Source organism: Heptranchias perlo, chromosome 28 (assembly GCF_035084215.1).
Source record: "Heptranchias perlo isolate sHepPer1 chromosome 28, sHepPer1.hap1, whole genome shotgun sequence".
In the NCBI taxonomy this organism is placed as follows: Eukaryota; Metazoa; Chordata; class Chondrichthyes; order Hexanchiformes; family Hexanchidae; genus Heptranchias; species Heptranchias perlo.
Window position 1 is genome coordinate 13,254,283 of NC_090352.1, and position 14,940 is coordinate 13,269,222.

Below are 14,940 nucleotides of genomic sequence, written 5' to 3' on the forward strand. Positions count from 1 at the left end.
GAAATCCTCTAGCCAATCCATCACAGCATGTGCAGTTACAGCTGACAAAGGTGACTGACAGTGCCTGATGGATCCCTGGCGATCCCTGCATGGGGATTGCAATTAGCTGAGTATCCATTTATTTTCATCTAGAGATGAAATTTCCATTCTGTATTCACACCAGCTCTTTCAGGAAAATAAATTAACACGAGGAATCTCACTCCCCTTGTCTTCTAACAGTTCACCAGATATACCACAGGACATTAGTTTCCCAATGAGGGTGACATGCCACACTGTAACTAATACCATAACCTATCGTATCCCAACCAAAAACCAATGCTGCACCTGCCACATCTTAACCAATGCCATACCATTCCACTAACCATTCAATGCCATATGCTGCCCCCCCAACCGATCGTGCACTGTGCCACGCCCCATCTGGTCGTGCACTGTGCCACACCCCAACCGATCGTGCACTGTGCCACACCCCAACCGGTCGTGCACTGTGCCACACCCCAACCGGTCGTGCACTGTGCCACACCCCAACCGGTCGTGCACTGTGCCACACCCCAACCGGTCGTGCACTGTGCCACACCCCAACCGGTCGTGCACTGTGCCACACCCCAACCGGTCGTGCACTGTGCCACACCCCAACCGGTCGTGCACTGTGCCACACCCCAACCGGTCGTGCACTGTGACACACCCCAACCGGTCGTGCACTGTGCCACACCCCAACCGGTCGTGCACTGTGCCACACCCCAACCGGTCGTGCACTGTGACACACCCCAACCGGTCGTGCACTGTGACACACCCCAACCGGTCGTGCACTGTGACACACCCCAACCGGTCGTGCACTGTGACACACCCCAACCGGTCGTGCACTGTGACACACCCCAACCGGTCGTGCACTGTGACACACCCCAACCGGTCGTGCACTGTGACACACCCCAACCGGTCGTGCACTGTGCCACACCCCAACCGGTCGTGCACTGTGACACACCCCAACCGGTCGTGCACTGTGCCACACCCCAACCGGTCGTGCACTGTGCCACACCCCAACCGGTCGTGCACTGTGCCACACCCCAACCGGTCGTGCACTGTGCCACACCCCAACCGGTCGTGCACTGTGCTACACCCCAACCGGTCGTGCACTGTGACACACCCCAACCGGTCGTGCACTGTGCCACACCCCAACCGGTCGTGCACTGTGACACACCCCAACCGGTCGTGCACTGTGCCACACCCCAACCGGTCGTGCACTGTGACACACCCCAACCGGTCGTGCACTGTGCCACACCCCAACCGGTCGTGCACTGTGACACACCCCAACCGGTCATGCACTGTGACACACCCCAGCCGGTCGTGCACTGTGCCACACCCCAACCGGTCGTGCACTGTGCCACACCCCAGCCGATCGTGCACTGTGCCACACGCCAACCGGTCGTGCACTGTGCCACACCCCAACCGGTCGTGCACTGTGCCACACGCCAACCGGTCGTGCACTGTGACACACCCCAACCGGTCGTGCACTGTGACACACCCCAACCGGTCGTGCACTGTGACACACCCCAACCGGTCGTGCGCTGTGACACACCCCAACCGGTCGTGCGCTGTGACACACCCCAACCGGTCGTGCGCTGTGACACACCCCAACCGGTCGTGCGCTGTGACACACCCCAACCGGTCGTGCGCTGTGCCACACCCCAACCGGTCGTGCGCTGTGCCACACCCCAACCGGTCGTGCGCTGTGCCACACCCCAACCGGTCGTGCGCTGTGCCACACCCCAACCGGTCGTGCGCTGTGACACACCCCAACCGGTCGTGCGCTGTGACACACCCCAACCGGTCGTGCACTGTGACACACCCCAACCGGTCGTGCACTGTGACACACCCCAACCGGTCGTGCACTGTGACACACCCCAACCGGTCGTGCACTGTGACACACCCCAACCGGTCGTGCACTGTGCCACACCCCAACCGGTCGTGCACTGTGCCACACCCCAACCGGTCGTGCACTGTGACACACCCCAACCGGTCGTGCACTGTGCCACACCCCAGCCGGTCGTGCACTGTGCCACACCCCAACCGGTCGTGCACTGTGCCACACCCCAGCCGGTCGTGCACTGTGCCACACGCCAACCGGTCGTGCACTGTGCCACACCCCAACCGGTCGTGCACTGTGCCACACGCCAACCGGTCGTGCACTGTGCCACACGCCAACCGGTCGTGCACTGTGCCACACCCCAACCGGTCGTGCACTGTGCCACACGCCAACCGGTCGTGCACTGTGCCACACCCCAACCGGTCGTGCACTGTGACACACCCCAACCGGTCGTGCACTGTGACACACCCCAACCGGTCGTGCACTGTGACACACCCCAACCGGTCGTGCACTGTGACACACCCCAACCGGTCGTGCACTGTGACACACCCCAACCGGTCGTGCACTGTGCCACACCCCAACCGGTCGTGCACTGTGCCACACCCCAACCGGTCGTGCACTGTGACACACCCCAACCGGTCGTGCACTGTGCCACACCCCAACCGGTCGTGCACTGTGCCACACCCCAACCGATCGTGCACTGTGCCACACCCCAGCCGATCGTGCACTGTGCCACACGCCAACCGGTCGTGCACTGTGCCACACCCCAACCGGTCGTGCACTGTGCCACACGCCAACCGGTCGTGCACTGTGCCACACCCCAACCGGTCGTGCACTGTGACACACGCCAACCGGTCGTGCACTGTGCCACACCCCAACCGGTCGTGCACTGTGCCACACGCCAACCGGTCGTGCACTGTGACACACCCCAACCGGTCGTGCACTGTGCTACACGCCAATCAATGCTCTGGGAACTCTGAAGGCTATTATTGTGATTTTGTACTGCACATTCAAAATATCACTCCATTTCTGGACCATGTTGTTGAGACTGCCACAAGTTGATCCATTTGCTCCAATCTGTCAATCATAGTTATCTACTGTACAATCACTAAATTGGTGATAGAGAGACAGGCGTAATTTTCAGGGTTCAATGGATCCCATCCAATAGATAGGTACAGTGTTTGCTGCTGTACACGGCCTACTGGGTAAACTATTCTTACAGGATTCTACAGGACTAATAGGCGACATTTACACAACAACCGTATCGTCAGTGCCAAATGGTTTTGTTTCACATCGATACCATAGATTTAGTGTGAATCCAGAGTCAGGATCCAGCCTGACTCTCAAGTGAAGGGGAGTGAGTCTCCCTGGACAGTTGTGGTGTAAATTCCACCTATAACAGGTGTAATCAGTCCAACCCTTCTTTCCAGTTCTATTCATGACTGTAGTGCCCCTGTTTATTACACATTTTATATTATCTGACAAGACTGCAGTGTATCTGCCCCTCATATTGTGGCACCTCTGAAAAATTTAAACAGACCCACACTAGCTTCTCCTCACCTTCAATTCCTGATCTTGCTGTTTAAATTCATCATCCTCATCAGAGTCACAGTCTGGGAACTGGTAGATTTTGATCCCGTATGATTTCATTTCCTCACGGATCTGTGGAGAAAATATTAGAAAATGTAACTAGCAAAGGCAGGTAACATTTCGAAGATGCGACCGAGATTTTTTTCTGGTGGAGGCCGAGAGATTGTTGGAACCTTTAACTGAAGTTTGAGTCCTTACACCTTTGAGTCCTTACACCTTTGAGTCATCTATTTGGTAAGCACAACCTCAGGCCTCTAGCCTAAGTGCCAGCAGCTCTTACGATGTTGTTACAGTCATAACCTTGTTCAGAATGGACAGCCCAGACACAACTCGCACAATACACTCAGGCATGGGGTAAGCTGCCCTCATCCAATCCAATGGTCTCAATGGGTCTTGGTTAGCACCATGTTCTGGGTTTGGGGATAAATGGGTTTTCTCTGCCACGTATTGACAGAGCTTCAGTTTTCAGTTACTGGGATACTCACCCTATAAGCATATCCACCCCAATCAGTGAACTACATTCTGTGTGCATTAATTTTAGAGGTGTTAAAATCCTCCATTGTAAGGTTGGTGAGAGATGGATTTCCATGGTACTAAGAGACAATTCAGCAATAATTGGTAATCTTGCTCAGCAAGACCACAGCATGGCTGGTGTGGGAAATGGAACAATGTCACATTGGTGACATAGGTTGGAATTGATCTGCTGGTGAGAGTAGAGGGAGCTTTAATCTGCATCTAACCATGCTATAACTGGCATTGGAGAGCTGGATGCTGACACTTGGTGTCTGCAATTGAAAGTGTTCCATTCCCTAGCACTGACATCCCACATCGTGATGAGCACAAAAATTCATGCAAAATGTGTTTGTTTTCTGACTTGATTAAGTCAGATCAGGATCCAAATAAAACAGCAATAGGTGAAGTAAATTTGAAAGCATTGGGGCTGACCTTTTAAGTAACAAGGTGCCACCAGATTCCTGGCAGTGGTTATTTTACTAATATTTCACATCGAGGGCAAGGCTCCATTGGCTGTTGTTGATTGAAATGACTGAATGATGTTATTGTACAAACACAGTTGTCATTCAAATTTCTCGATCCACCATTTTAATGGTGGGGTTAACCCTTTAATTTAAGCATCACTGACAGTAATATTTACTTTTATGTTTAGCAACATCATAAGTATGTATGGGACAATTTCCCACTGCACAAAATACTGAACAGTGGAAACATTCAAGACAAGATTTGCATTTATAGCGCACTTTGTCACATGTCAGGAACATACTTCACCTGCAATGAATTACTGTGAAGCACAATCACAGTTATAGAGGTGAATGCTGCAACTGATTTGGGTATAGCCATCCCACACACAAAAGGTGGAAGACCAGCTACTCAATTATGATGGTGGTTGTGAGGGAGGAATAATGGCGAGGACACCAAAATCCCCCTACTCTTGGTTGAACAATGGCAACTCTGACAATGCAGCACTCCGTCAGTGCTGCACTCGAGTATTAACTTGAATTATGTGCTCAAGTCCTGGAATGGGGCTTGAACTAGGGTTGCCAACCCACCCAGATTGTATGGGGGTTTCCAGGAATCGACGATTGATCTCCCAGGAGCTGCTGTAGGCGATCCGGGAGAATCGGACTTCCTTTTGCGGTTTGTGTCCGCGTGCATCAGTAGCTCATGTTTTGCCTTTTCACCAGACACAAAATAAATAATTGACTATTAGTGTTTGTGGGACCTGATTCGCGAGCTTATGTTTGGTTGAAAAGGATAAATTCACTTGAACATTCCACCCACATCCAATCGGAAAGCTGGATCAAGAATACTCTACGACACTATCGCAAACTCCATCACCTTTTACAACTGATTTAAAATTTGAAGCCACCTTGGGGCCGAAACGACAGTTGTAACTACAGTTTACATTCTGTATAAACGGAACACGGTAATTATTTGAGGTTTTTCTGTTTTCTAATTTTAGATATTTTATCTGCTACAAAATTAATCTGCTTTATGGCGAATGCTGGAAATCTGAAAGAAAACAGAAAGTGCCCGAAATGCACAAGGAGGTCAATATCTGAAACAGAAAAGGCAGGTTAAAGTTTGTGGTGCGACTTTTCATCAGACCTGTAGGGTGAATGTCACGTGATTGACTGTCATGTGAGCAAACAGCATATGATCAAATGTCACATGATCAAGCCTCCAGGAATACGTGCACCCAGAGTTAGCAACTCCAGCTTGAACCCACAACCTTCTGACTCAGAGGTGAGAGGGCTACCAACTGAGGCAAGCTGACAGTTGAAAACACATTTATGATATTGCTCCTTAGTGACCAGTGCAATTCTTCCCAACTTGTTGATTGTATAGAATTCCAAACAGACCAAGCTATTCCCATTTATTCTCACTAAACAGTGGAATAAATGATCTTGAGAACCAAAGCAAAGTGAGCTGCAGATATTTGCTCCACAGTACAGTGCTCATTGTGACTGATGTAAACAATCCGATTACCTTTTGTTTCATTTTTGCAACCTCTGCCGGAGTCAGTGTGTCTGCTTTGGCAAGGATCGGTACAATGTTCACCTTGTCATGCACAGCTTTCATAAATTCCACATCCAACGGTCGTAACCTTCAAAACCAAACAAAGCTTAATCACAAGAAAGACTCAGGTCAGATTATTGGTGTTTTGTAAGTGTTATTTAGATTTAAGTTAGAACTAAAACCTATCACAACATTGATTAGAGTGTCCAAGCTTTTTGTCTTCATGTATTTTAGGTTTGTCCCATGGATCCTTGAGGGCCATGTATAAAGTTTAAACCCATTAATATGTATATATCTCGAGCTGCTGATACGAATCGATCTTGGTGTGTTGAGTTATGGTTTTGTCACCAATGAGGCGACAGTGCTAAGCACAGCCCTTCCCAAACATCTAGACCCGAAAAATTCAAATTCCCAGAAGGTATCTGGATAATGTCCTGGAGAAAAGATTATTAGCAAAAATGAGAGCACATGAAATTGGACCTAAACTAGTGATATGGGTTGGTAATTGGTTGGGAGATAGACAGTAGGGATAAAGGGTTTGTTTTCTGATTGACAAGATGTGACACGTGGTGTTCCCCAGGGACCTGTACTCGAGCCTCAGCTTTTCACCATATGTATTAATGACTTAAATGAAGGAATAGAAAATTGTCTATCTAAGTTTGCTGATGACTAAGTTAGGAGGCACTGTAATTTTTGTGGATGGGAGGAGGAAGTTACAAAGAGACATAGATAGAATCATATAGAGTCATAGAAAGTTACAGCACAGAAGGGGGCCATTCGGCCCATTGGGTCCGTGCAGGCTGAAAAAAAAGCTATCCAGCTTAATCCCACTTTCCAGCACTTGGTCCATAGCCCTGTAGGTTACAGCACTTCAAGTGCACAGCCAAGAACTTTTTAAATGAGTTGAGGGCTTCTGCCTCTATCACCCTTTCAGGCAGTAAGTTCCAGACCCCCACCACCCTCTGGGTGAAAAATAATTTCAGGAGCTCCCCTCTAATCCTTCTACCAATTACTTTAAAATCTATGCCCCCTGGTCATGACCTGACTGATAAGAGAAATAGGTCCTCCCTATTCACTCTATCTAGGCCACTCATAATTTTATACACATCAATTAAATCACCCCTCAGTCTCCTCTGTTCCAATGAAAACAACCCCCAGCCTATCCAATCTTTCCTCATAGCTAAAATTCTCCAGTCCTGGTAACATCCTCATAAATCTACTCTGTGCCCTCTCTAGTGCAATCACATCTTTCCTGTAATCTGGTGACCAGAATTCTATGCAGTACTCTAGCTGTGGCCTAACTAGTGTTTTATACAGTTCTAGCATAACCTCCCTGCTCTTATATTCTATGCCTCGGCTAACAAAGGAAAGTATCCCGTTTGCCTTTTTAACCATCTTATCTACCTGTCCTGCTACCTTCAGGGATCTGTGGACATGCACTCCAAGGTCCCTCTGTTCCTCTACACCACTCAGTATCCTCCCATTCATTGTGTATTCCCTTGCCTTATTTGCCCTCCCCAAATGCATTACCTCACATTTCTCCAGATTGAATTCCATTTGCAACTTTTCTGCCCACCTGACCAGTCCATTGATATCTTCCTGCAGTCTACAGCTTTCTTCCTCACTATCAACCGCATGGCCAATTTTTGTATCGTCTGCAAACTTCTTAATCATGCTCTTTACATTTAGGTCTAAATCATTAATATATACCACAAAAAGCAAGGAACCCAGTACTGAACCCTGTTGAACCCCACTGGTATCAGCCTTCCAGTCACAAAAACACCCATTGACCATTACCCTTTGCTTCCTGCCACTGAGCCAGTTTTGGATCCAACTTGCCACTTTCCCTTGGATCTCGAGGGCTTTTACTTTTCTGACCAGTCTGTCATGTGGGAACTTGTCAGAAGCCTTGCTAAAATCCATGTAGACTACATCAAATACGCTACCCTCATCGGCCCTCCTTGTTACCTCCTCAAAAAATTCAATCAAGTTCGTCAGATACGACCTTCCCTTGACAAATCCATGTTGACTGTCCTTGATTTATCCGCGACTTTCTAAAATGACGAATTATATCATCCCTCAGAATTGTTTCCGATAATTTGCCCACCCCCGAGGTTAGGCTGACTGGCTTGTAATTACTCGGTCTAGCCTTTTCTCCCATTTTAAACAACAGTACAACATTAGCAGTCCTCCAATCCTCCGGCAACACGCTTGTAGCCAGAGAAGATTTGAAAATGATGGTCAGAACCTCCTCTATTTCCTCCCTTGTTTCTCTTAACAGCCTGGGATACATTTCATCCGGGCCTGATGATTTATCTACTTTCAAAGGTGCTAAACCCCACTAATATTTCCTCCCTCACTATGTTTATCCCATCCAATATTTCACACTCCTCCTCCTTAACTACAATGTCTGCATCGTCCCTCTCATTTGTGAAGACAGACACAAAGTATTAATTAAGAACCATATCCACATCTTCCACGCATGGGTTACCTTTTGGTCTCTAATAGGCCCTACTCTTTCCTTAGTTATCTCTTGCTCTTTATGTATTTATAAAATATCTTTGGGTTTTCCTTGATTTTACTTGTCAGATTTTTTCATGCCCTCTCTTTGCTTTCCTAATTTCCTTTTTAGTTTCACCCCTGCACTTTCTATACTCCTCTGGGTTTTCTGCAGTATTGAGCTCTCGGTATCTGACATAAGCTTCCCTTTTTTGTCTTATCTTATCCTGTATGCTCCTTGACATCCAGGGGACTCTAGATTTGGCAGTCCTACCTTTTTTCTTTGAGGGAACATATTTGCTCTGAACTCTCACTATCTCCCCACTGTTCTGACACTGAAGTAGCTGATCCCAGTCCACTTTTGCTGAATCACTTCTCAGCTTAGTAATGTTTGCCTTTCCCCAATTGAGAACTTTTACTCCTGTTCCATCTTTGTCCTTTTCTATAACTATGCTAAATCTAACTGAATTATGATCACTTTAGCAAAATGCTCTCCCACTGATACTCCTTCCACCTGCCCAGCTTCATTCCTTAAAAGTAAGTCCAGAACTGCCCCCTCTCTTTGGCTTGCTACATGCTAGCTAAAAAAGATTTCCTGAATGCATTTTAAGAATTCTGCACCCTCTATACCTTTTACACTGATTCTATCCCAGTTAATGTTACGGTAGTTGAAATCCCCTACTATTACTGCCCTATTGTTCTTGCACTTCAGAAATTTGCCTACATATTTGCTCTTCTATCTCACTCTGACTGATTGGGGGTCTATTGTACACTCCCAGCAGTGTGACTGCCCCTTTTTTGTTCTTTAGCTCAACCCATATGGCCTCATTTGATGATCCTTCTAACACATCATCCCTCCTCACAGCTGTAATTGTTTCCTTAACCAATATTGCCACCCCTCCTCCTTTTTTATCCCTCTCTCTATCTCGTCTGAAAACCTTGTAACCAAAAATGTTGAGCTGCCATTCCTGCCCCTCTTTAAGCCATAGACTAAATGATTGGATAAAACTATGGCAGATGGAGTTCATTGTGGGGAGGTGTGAGGTCGTTCACTTTGGATCTGAGAAAGACAAAATCAGAATTTGTTTTTAATGGTGAGAGGCTTGGAGCTGTGGAGAAGCAAAGGAATTTAAGTGTTCATGTACACAAATCACTAAAAGTAATCAAAAAGGCGAATGGAATTTTAGCATTTATCTCTAGGGGGTTGAAATACAAAAGTGTGGAAGTGATGCTCCAGCTGTACAGAGCCCTGGTTAGACCTCATCTGGAGTACTGCATTCAGTTTAGGGCACCGAACCTCAGGAAAGATATATTGGCCTTGAAGGGAGTACAGCACTTAAAGGGTTAAACTAGGAGGACACGTTGCATAAACTTGGTTTGTATTCAGTTGAGTTTACAAGGTTGAGGGGTGATCAAATTGAGGTATTTAAAATGATTAATGGATTCAATAGAGTAGATACAAAGAAACCATTTCCTCTGGTGGGGGAATCCAGAACAAGAGGGCATAATCTTAAAATTAGAACCAGGCCGTTTAGGAGTGAAATCAGGAAGTACTTTTTTCACACAACGTGTAGTAGAAATCTGGAACTTCCTCCCTCAAAAGGTTGTGGATGCTGGCCAATAGAATTTTCAAAACTGACATCGATAAATTTTTGTTAGGTAAGAGTATCAAGGGATTTGGAACAAAGACGGGTAAGTGGAGTTGAGGTACAGATCAGCCATGATCTAATTGAATGGCAGAACAGGCTCGAGGGGCTGGATGGCCTCCTCCTGTTCCTATGTTTCAAACAGGAAAAACTAGCAAATAAAAAAGAGAACTGTGCTGCCTGGACTTCATGCGTTTCATTGCCAGGGCTCGGGGATCTTTAATCTAATTATGGTATAACAAAATCCTTGAGGGAGATTGGAGTGACTCTCATAGTAAAGGGCTATAATCAATGCCACTGCTAGAACTAGTTAGTAGTAAATCAGAGTTAACTGCAGCAGTGCTTCAAGTGTGGAAAGAACATATCACTCACATCATTCATTCAAGTCCACGATATTTCACCTCGATGTAACATCTGTTAACTCCCAGCCACGGCTGAGTAGATCAAACGTCATACATGACTATCGCATATCCAAATTCTCACAAGGTTCTGCATTGTTGATCTCTGGTCTCCAAAAATTAAATCAAGCAAAACTCCTCAATATCTACAAAAAGCTATGTCCTGGAACCTCCTTCCTAACAGCATTGTGGGAGAACCTTCACCACACGGACTGCAGCGGTTCAAGAAGGCGGCTCACCACCACCTTCTCAAGGGCGATTAGGGATGGGCAATAAATGCCGGCCTCGCCAGCAACGTCCACATTCAAAGAATGAATAAAAAAAAACACTAGCTGCATCAAAACTGTTTCCTACCTTGACATTAGAGAGCCAATCTTCTGAATGTGCATGTTGTGTTTCAAGATTTTTGACTATTTGACCCAGGAAGGATTTTGGGTAATTTATATTAAGATGTCGCTGTTTAGTTATATTTAGCTCACAAGGGATTAAATCCATAGAAACATATGTTCTGGAATGCAAATTAGGTCCAACTGAAGGGACGGTTGAGAATGGTGCTTCTCACATACCATGTCAGCTTGAGACAATGGAGATTTGTCAAAACGTTACAGTAAATATTCACCCATATGTGGCAATGGCTTCACTCACATGAGCCAGTAGAGGGGGCAGGTGCCAACAGCCCATGCCTAAAAAGGGCTGCAGCAGATTTGGCAGCTCGACTGGCCCATCCACAGAGGCAGAGAGGTCAAGTCTTTGGCTTCTGGTCCAGCTAATAAAATAGAGAGTGTGAGGTAATCTGGAATGGAAGTTAGACACAGACAATGAGAACTTCCTTCCTCAGTTCCGTACATTTGCTAGTAAGTAAAGTGAATACAGCCTGCTTTTCCCTACATGACAACAGTGGCTACACTTTAAAGTATTTCATTGGCTGTAAAGCGCTTTGCAGAACCCTGAGGTTGTGAACGGCACTATATAAATTTAGGATGTAAAATGCAGGTGGTGAGGTCAGATAGATGTTCATTAGCTTTGCTTGATTTGTCATGGGAGGCAGAGAGAAACTTCACAGAACTTTTACCTGGAGATTAAATGGGCAGAGTCCACAGTAAAAGCCTTTACTTCCCTTCATGCACATGAGTGTTTTCCTCTATAGCTACGCATGTGATACCTGACCTGGGAGATCTTGCAGACAACACCAGAGAGCACAGGTTCTGTGACTCCTCGCCCAGCGGGAGTCTTGCTCGACTGGAGGGCCAGTCAAAGAATTCGGTGCAGAAGACAGCGTTCCCATTTCAGGACGCTCCTGATTTTCTGTCCATTAAAATTCATGACAGGAAAATCGGGAGCATTCCAAATCAGCCACTCTAACCTCTATGCCTGATTGACACTCTGGTCAAATGAGACATATGATGGGTGCAGTCTCTCAGAAATTCTACCCCTGGGTATCTAAAATGGGAAAGTAATCCATTTCTCATCACTAATACACTTCACCTTGTAGAATCTTGCATGGTTCCCTGATTCTTAGCTTCCCAATGAGCTTTACTTGTGCAGCAAACTGCTGAGTATCACGAGTAATCCTCACATTGGACTGGAGCTGTGAGACAGCAATATATGGTCTGCTGTTAAAACCTTTCTCCTTACCCATGTCCAAAAGGAGAGATAAAGTAAAGGCAGCAGTGAACTCGGTTGTCCGCAATGTTTTTCCTGTTCAGACCACTCTCGTCACGGAAGTACTGCTCAAACTGCTGGTCTACATAATCTGCAATCGGCTTCCAGCTGAGAAAAAGGTAAACAAAATAATTCACAAAATGAACAACCTCACAGATGTACTTCAATAACACAGGGGAGGGGAAGAAAACGTCAACGACTCTATACAATGGGAGAAGAGGGAATGTTAACAGCACCATGCTTTGGAAGAGGCCTGGGGTGTCACTATTCCATTGGGGGAGGAGGAACGTCAATTGATTTTATTATACAGGGTTAGGATGTCAATAACGCTGCACCATCGAGGATGGTGAAGGTCAATGGCTCTGGGTCATGATGACAGGGAAACATGAATAGCTTAGGGGAAGATGGAATATCAATAACTGTACCAAAGGGAGGGGTAATATTAGTAACACAAACACAAGAAAGGCACATATTAAAAATAACATAACGTTTTTGAGGGGTAGGAGATGAATCCATTTCATGTGAGGGGACATGGCAGTCACAGGAATGTGAACAATTCTATACCATACGGATAGGGCAGGTGGCAGGGGTAAGGATAATGACAGTAACAATAATCTACCATGGGGTGAAGGGTCTCCATTCGTTGAGGGTATCAGTAACACTCCAATGGGGAAGTGACAGTATCAAAATCTTGCTTTCAATGGCTTCTTAACTCTGAAAGATTGCTCATTATTCAAGTGGATGGACATAGATTCTAATCTCATATATCATCCTCTCGTTCCCATTACAAAGTCTGCAGCCAACTTTCAGCCAACCTCCTTCCCGGCTGCTGTTCTCCAATATGTTTCTGTGTCCTTCTTCTGCCCAGTTTACCCCAAGTCCCCCTCCTAGCCGTTTGATTCATGGTTTCCTCCTGCTCCCAATGAGAAAGTCATGGCACAATGCTGTTCCCAACCTCCCTTGTGTTATTTCCACCCGATACAGACTCAGCTCTTTCACAGGCCGACAGCTCTACTTTTCTCAGCAGAAATAAAATGAGTCTTTTCTCATTATTGAGTTGTAGCCACACTGACAAAATGCCCAGGATTGTCTGCTGGATCAGTGGGTCCAATTTAATTCTCAATATTTTCTTAATTTTTTCCATTACTCATTACCATTTGAAGCATCGGGCAATCCTACAATACAAGAGCAGGATGTCTACTCCTGGCTTTAAGAGATAGGCAGGGAACTTTCTCAGTCGCCTCTTGAATCTTAAGAGACACCTGCATGGTGAGAGAGGTGGGTCACCAACAGTTCCTTTGACAGAACGGTTCAGATTGGGGGACTGAGGGGGACACTTGTGCACTATTCTGGAGCCCAGTGCACTGCACCACCACACCGTCTAACTACAGTCATTATTTATTTATTAGGGGTGACGGGTGGGGGTAGGGAGCTGGGTCAATTTTCTCCCCTACTCTCCTGCTTCTTGCTGGGGTACCGTTCCACATGTGCTATTAATCCTCCAGTACCTCACCTTTGTAACCATTTTTCATGTGTGAGTGTCGACAGTGAGTCCCAGCAGGTTATTCCAACATGGGAGGCATTACAGTGAAGCCTGATCTGGTTCTCACCCAGTGTCCACATGTGTGCACTTTGTACCAGGTAGATAGTGATCAGCATCAGGAACCTTGGCCGGTTTTCTCCTCCCTAACCCAAGAGCACCGAGGCCAAATACAATACCCCAATATCTGTCCCAGCTGAGATCAGCTAACTCAGCACAGACCAGGATTCGAACCTGGACCTTCTAGTTTGTATGATCAGCACTGCACCAGGCTGTGCCTTTACCCACTGGGGAGCTTGCAATCTTTGAACACTCAAATCAGTGTTTTTTTCCATCTAGCCTTATGTTATTCTATTCAAGTTTATATCTCAAACAGCCAGCTCAATTTACCATTCCTGGTTATTGACAGCATCACCAAATCCCGGTGTGTCGACAATTGTGAGCCGAAGTCGAACTCCCTTCTCCTCAATTTCCACTGAATGTTTGGTGATATCAACAGTCTGGGTGATCATCTCTAGGGAGAAAATGGAGGCTGGGTTAGTGCAGCAGTTAAACCTTGTTAAATTCAATGATGAGGACAATCTTTAATCCATAGAATGTAATGTTGTTTTTACTGAATAAATTCACGTGCATTTGACCTTTCTTTGATTTAAAGTAAAGTCACTTAATTCCATATCAGACGTATTTAAATAAAACGTCAACACATTGAGACTGGGGTTCGAATTGAGTCCAGACTGATGAGATTAAAGTTTCCGCCTTCTGTTGTCTGTACAGCCCCATATGAAGTGAGTTTGGGTAGTTTCAATCCAATTCTTTAAGGGAATGGGCCAATGCTCAAAACTGGCATTAATTCAACGTGATACTGGCAATCTTAGTCACAGAGGCTGTGGGAAATGAAAAAATACCACATTGGTGCAATAGGGGGGGCTCTTCAGAGGTTGGGACTGAGATATGGGGCACAATTTTTACTCCGAGCCGGGTACCCCACGCGTCCGCAGATATTCAATTGGGGAACCCGGAAGCGAATTGAGTGCATTGCAATCTGCGATTATAACTCAATTGAACGTAAGTGCATAAGCTTCCGGGTTTCCCATGTGCCAGGCAGCCAGATCGACGGGTTGATTGCCTGTCAGCAGTGAAAGGAGCTGCAAATCAGAGAGGGTGGCGGGAGGGGGAGAGAGAGAGAGAGACCATCAGCACTGCAAAAAA

The 14,940-nt window shown here is 46.4% G+C and overlaps 1 protein-coding gene across 1 annotated transcript in view; it reads right to left on the minus strand.

Moving 5' to 3' along the window:
* Positions 1–14,940, minus strand: part of LOC137344857 (septin-4-like) — a 56,660-nt gene that overhangs the window by 26,956 nt on the left and 14,764 nt on the right. The window contains exons 4-7 of the mRNA XM_068008067.1: positions 14,122–14,245; positions 12,165–12,299; positions 5,957–6,074; positions 3,422–3,523 (exon numbers count right to left, since the gene is read on the minus strand). Coding sequence (XP_067864168.1) covers positions 3,422–3,523; positions 5,957–6,074; positions 12,165–12,299; positions 14,122–14,245 — 479 coding nt within the window. The remainder of the gene's footprint in view (positions 1–3,421; positions 3,524–5,956; positions 6,075–12,164; positions 12,300–14,121; positions 14,246–14,940) is intronic.